This window comes from Oncorhynchus clarkii, unplaced genomic scaffold (genome assembly GCF_045791955.1).
Source record: "Oncorhynchus clarkii lewisi isolate Uvic-CL-2024 unplaced genomic scaffold, UVic_Ocla_1.0 unplaced_contig_6309_pilon_pilon, whole genome shotgun sequence".
Taxonomy (NCBI): domain Eukaryota; kingdom Metazoa; phylum Chordata; class Actinopteri; order Salmoniformes; family Salmonidae; genus Oncorhynchus; species Oncorhynchus clarkii.
This window is the reverse complement of record NW_027259662.1, coordinates 20,001-25,923: the sequence shown is the minus strand read 5'-3', so window position 1 is coordinate 25,923 and position 5,923 is coordinate 20,001. Positions and strand designations below refer to the sequence as shown.

The 5,923-nt window shown below is 45.0% G+C and overlaps 1 protein-coding gene across 2 annotated transcripts in view; it reads left to right on the top strand.

Moving 5' to 3' along the window:
* Positions 1-479: 479 nt before the first annotated feature.
* The window catches only part of LOC139400683 (V-type proton ATPase subunit H), a gene marked incomplete at both ends in the record, with an annotated part of 19,677 nt that continues 14,233 nt past the window's right edge, over positions 480-5,923 (top strand). For both annotated transcript variants that reach the window (XM_071145374.1, XM_071145373.1), the window contains 2 exon segments: positions 480-572; positions 4,028-4,117. In XM_071145374.1, the coding sequence (XP_071001475.1) occupies positions 480-572; positions 4,028-4,117 (183 nt within the window).

The window sequence follows — 5,923 nt, the reverse complement described above, 5'->3', positions numbered from 1 at the left end:
AAGTACATTTCCATGGAAAGACAACTTCTTCTCTACCCATATGCCTGCAGGCTCCAGCATACAGCCTTTGAGACATTTGATCTGGCACGCCCAATACGAGAGGAGCGATAGGCTACTGAAGCTTTACTTCCCTATTAGAGTTTGAATAGTGTGATATGGGTGCTTTTAATACAGTAGATAAAGCATACAAAACAGAAAGACAACCCTTTTAATTTGCTAAATTACTCATTCGGTTTTAACATATGATTCCAAAGTGTTCCTGCAATTTTTGTATATGATAATTTATCAACAAGTAGTTTGAATGTAGTGAACTTCTTTTTCAAAGTAACTTTAGTGTAGCGTCACTTCCAGTGGGAAGTAATTGACAGCTTTTAAAACTATTTTCAGAGTAGCTTCCCCAAGACTGTTGTATAATTATCATGCTGTGTGTCTCATAGACTGTTGTATAATTATTATGCTGTGTGTCTCATAGGGGTCAGATGATCTCTGCCGAGGACTGTGAGTTCATTAAGAAGTTTGAAGTGGCTCATTCTGAGGAGAAACAGATCATCCTCACCAACGAAGGACATCAGGTACAACACACACACACACAATAAACCAGCTAGCTGTTACTGCACAGTTGCATTTTAATGTAGCTTCAGATGAGATTCTCCATGACTAGGGTTGGGCATTATCCAGATTTTCATACAGTCATATCTTTTATTGTCAAGTTGTGAATGATGTTTGCTACGACAAACAGTACCTGTAATGGAGAATTACATCTGTAGCTACATTTACTGCTATATGCATATCTTCCAAGATTACTTTTCACATTAGCCGGTCTTCATTTAATGCATGACGTTTTCACAAGTATTCCTTGTGTGCTGTCTTCATGTGAACTGACTATCCTACCGATCCTCGACTTCGGCGACGTCATTTACAAAATAGCCTCCAACACTCTACTCAGCGAACTGGATGCAGTCTATCACAGTGGCATCCGTTTTGTCACCAAAGCCCCATATACCACCCACCACTGTGACCTGTATGCTCTCGTCGGCTGGCCCTCCAGGTCATCTACAAGTCTTTGCTAGGTAAAGCCCCGCCTTATCTCAGCTCACTAGTCACCATGGCAACACCCACCCGTAGCACGCGCTCCAGCAGGTATATTTCACTGGTCATCCCCAAAGCCAACTCCTCCTTTTGGCCGCCTTTCCTTCCAGTTCTCTGCTGCCAATGACTGGAACTAATTGCAAAAAATCACTGAAGCTGGAGACTCATATCTCCCTCAATAACTGTAAGCATCAGCTTCTAGAGCAGCTTACCGATCATTGTACCTGTACATAGCCCATCTGTAAATAGCCCATCCAACTTCCTACCTCATCCCCATATTGTTTTTATTTACTTTTTTGCTCTTTTGCACACCGGTGTCTCTACTTGCACATCATCATCTGCTCATCTATTACTCTGGTGTTAATCTGCTATATTGTAATTACTTTGCCACTATGGCCTATTTTTGCCTTACCTCCTTACTCCATTTGCACACACTGTACATATATTTTTCTATTGTGTTATTGAATGTACGTTTGTTTAAGTGTAACTCTGTGTCGTTTTTGTCGCACTGCCATGCTTTATCTTGACCAGGTCGCAGTTGGAAATGAGAACTTATTCTCAACTGGCCTACCTGGTTAAATAAAGGTGAAATAAATAACATATTTAAAACCCAGCTTCTGGGGGACAGGTTATATAATGTGTGTATAGTGTGTCTGTGGTGTTTTTTTTGTTTCAGTGAATTCAGAAAGTATTCAGAGCAACTTTTTCCACGTTTTGTTACGTTATGTCCTTATTCTAAAATGGATTAAATTCATGTTTTTCCTCATTAATCTACACACCCCATAATGACAAAGCAGAAACAGGTTTTTAGACATTTTTGCAAATGTATTATAATCCAAAATAAAAAACACCAGAAGTATCAGACCCTTTACTATGACACTCAAAATGGTGCTCAGGTGCGTCCTGTTTCCATTAATCATCATTTAGATGTTTCTACGGCCATCTATTGTATTTCATGAACACGTCTAGACAATAGTGACCCATCCACTTAGCTGGATGTGGCTGGGGGTGATTACGGCATTTCCTTCACATGACCCATCAATTTAGACAAGTGTGTCAGGTAAGCTTTGTCTAATAATTATAATTGACACGTTCTGCTTTTGATATTGCTACTATGCAAGCAACCATTTCACTGTACTGTTGTCACCTTCACAGGACACAGGTGATATTTTATTTGATACAGTGCATGTTTACCAGAGACGGTAATGTGAAGAACAACCTGACCTGCACCAAAGTCAGATGAAGTGTATTTTAACCTGGAGTTTTTCCTTATTGTAGGCTACTACTTTTACCACTTTTAGTCCTGAAGTCTTTGGTTGTTTACTACACTACTCACTCTGTTTAGTACATGGCCTCACATGTGAATCCTTAGAGATGGGTGGGGCTAAGGCTTAAGAGGGTGTGAACGATGCTGAATGGGTGAAGACAAAGAGCTCTCCAGTAGGTACCAAAACATTCAAGGGCCATTTTATCAAGTGGCATTACGAGTTTATCAATTGTCAAAGCAGTATTACATTCCCTTTGTTCTTAAACTGCATTGCATGATATACCATTTTCTAGCTCATTTCATAACATCGAGGCGGTCGGTCACATTTTGAGGGGCATGTCACCAGCAAAGTCATTTGTATCACTTTGCGTGTGAGATCCATTTAGCACAGGCAAGGCTGATTAGGCTTAGCCAGTCATTTATTTCTTAACCCAATGAGTCCCACCGTAATGCCGGATCCCGACGGGTCCCTCGGCCGGGTCTTTTTACAAAAACGTCTGAGCTACAAACCTATTAAAAGCTATATATGAAAAGCGGAGACTCACGCACACGTTTTGCTCTATGAATCAAAATAAATACATAATTATTTAACCTTTTATTTAACCAGGTAGGCTAGTTGAGAACAAGGTAATAATCTCACATATTTGTTGTCACAAACTCCATACAGTTGTTACTGACTGGTTGGATATTAATTTCCCACTGAGCGAACAATGTCTGTACTTACAGCATTCATATAAATAAATACAAAATCTGTTTTTTGCTTTGGCGGACAAAATTTATTTTGACATTTGGCAATAAAATAAAACATTCAACTGTTTTGTGTTCTACTTGTAACCCTGGTTTTCCTGAAAAGAAAATGGTAAAATCCTTAATATAAGGATTTTACCATAGTGAGCGACTTCTTCAACCACATGTTCTGGGGGGGGGGGGGATTGTGAGCGACTTCTTCAACCACATGTTCTGGAGGGGGGGGGGGGGGATAGTGAGCGACTTCTTCAACCACATGTTCTGGAGGGGGGGGGGGATAGTGAGCGACTTCTTCAACCACATGTTTTGGAGGGGGGGGAATAGTGAGCGACTTCTTCAACCACATGTTCGGGGGGGGGGGGGAATAGTGAGCGACTTCTTCAACCACATGTTCTGGAGGGGGGGGGGGGATAGTGAGCGACTTCTTCAACCACATGTTCTGGAGGGGGGGGGGGATAGTGAGCGACTTCTTCAACCACATGTTTTGGAGGGGGGGGAATAGTGAGCGACTTCTTCAACCACATGTTTTGGAGGGGGGGGGGGGGGGGGAATAGTGAGCGACTTCTTCAACCACATGTTTTGGGGGGGGGGTGAAATAGTGAGCGACTTCTTCAACCACATGTTTTGGGGGGGGGGGGTGAAATAGTGAGCGACTTCTTCAACCACATGTTTTGGGGGGGGGGTGAAATAGTGAGCGACTTCTTCAACCACATGTTTTGGGGGGGGGGGGGGGGGTGAAATAGTGAGCGACTTCTTCAACCACATGTTTTGGGGGGGGGGGGGGGGGGGGGTGAAATAGTGAGCGATAGCATCGCATATCACTGTTTTAATCACTTCATAATCAACGTAGGATGACGGTTGACATCTCCCAACCCTAGTATGTCTGTATAGTGTTAGTAACGCGTATATATTGTGTATTTCCAGTGTGCCAAGACGTTCCTGAACCTGATGGCTCACATCTCTAAGGAGCAGACTGTCCAGTACATCCTCACTCTGATAGATGATACCCTGCAGGTAACACACGTGTTCACGCTTACCTAGAGATCCAAAGATACCGTAGCGCCCTTTTCTGAATCATCTGTTTTTACTTCCTCCCTGAATCACCCTGCGGTGGACAGATGTTACTGTTAGTTCTTCACTTTGGTCTGGGGATGTGAATGTAGAAGAACGGGTCCAAGAAGTTAATATAGAGACCTGTTCCGAATGGACCCGAGGACAACTAGACCCATTCCGTATAGACCTGGTTGGGTTCAGACCCGGTCTGACTGAGGGAATCAGCAGAAAAGTACCGCTCTAGGAGGGGGGGGGGGCATACTCTGAGGGAGAGTGGTGCCGCTCTAGGAGGGGGGGGAGGAGGGGCCATACTCTGAGGGAGAGTGGTGCCGCTCTAGGAGGGGGGGAGGAGGGGCCATACTCTGAGCTAGTGATATGGGGAGCAGGGTGGAGCGAGACAGTAACCAACCAAGCAAACTCGCACTGCAGTAGAGTAATGGCTGCCATAGCGAGGTCATTTATTATCAAATATGATTACGAAGTACTTGTCTTGACTGCATCATACCGGGAGAAGCTAGTTAAGCTAGCTACCGTTAGCTAGCTAGGCTAACAGAGGCTGCAGTGCATGTTTTCTAATCCTACAGTTCCAGATAATAACAACAACAACTCCATTCAGAATATAAGGTAGCAGCCTGCCTGTTGGCTCTTGGTTGTAGCCCATCCTTCTCCTTTAACTTTTAATTCCATCTTCCATTGATTAGATATCTCCTAACTTTTAAAACACGGAAGCTCTATCACTGTCGCCTACTGCAGCTCTGACTCATGATTGGCCAACACCAAGCTACATGTGCCACTCTCCACTCTCATGAAAAGCAAGAGCAGCAGCATAAACATTTATCTCTACTGCAGCAGTAGAGACCCATACCCGAGACCTGTGACAATCATATCAGATCCGACTCAGACCTGTGACATTATTTAGAGTTTTGGCTCCAGATCCAGTCGGGTCATGGATCTCATTTTGGGTGTTCTGGCACAGGTGGATCTGATTTTTATTTAATTTTTTAAACTTATTTATTTAACCTTTTATTTAACTGGTCAAGTCAGTTAATAAGAACAAATTCTTATTTACAATGACAGCCTAGGAACAGTGGGTTAACTTCCTTGTTCAGGGACAGAATGACAGATTTTTAACTTGTCAGCTTGGGGATTCGATCTTTTCCCGTTGGGGAACTAGAGCTCTCCTAGCTGGGGCCGTTGGGGAACTAGAGCTCTCCTAGCTGGGGCCGTTGGGGAACTAGAGCTCTCCTAGCTGGGGCCGTTGGGGAACTAGAGCTCTCCTAGCTGGGGCCGTTGGGGAACTAGAGCTCTCCTAGCTGGGGCCGTTGGGGAACTAGAGCTCTCCTAGCTGGGGCCGTTGGGGAACTAGAGCTCTCCTAGCTGGGGCCGTTGGGGAACTAGAGCTCTCCTAGCTTGGGGCCGTTGGGGAACTAGAGCTCTCCTAGCTTGGGGCCGTTGGGGAACTAGAGCTCTCCTAGCTTGGGGCCGTTGGGGAACTAGAGCTCTCCTAGCTTGGGGCCGTTGGGGAACTAGAGCTCTCCTAGCTTGGGGCCGTTGGGGAACTAGAGCTCTCCTAGCTTGGGGCCGTTGGGGAACTAGAGCTCTCCTAGCTTGGGGCCGTTGGGGAACTAGAGCTCTCCTAGCTTGGGGCCGTTGGGGAACTAGAGCTCTCCTAGCTTGGGGCCGTTGGGGAACTAGAGCTCTCCTAGCTTGGGGCCGTTGGGGAACTAGAGCTCTCCTAGCTTGGGGCCGTTGGGGAACTAGAGCTCT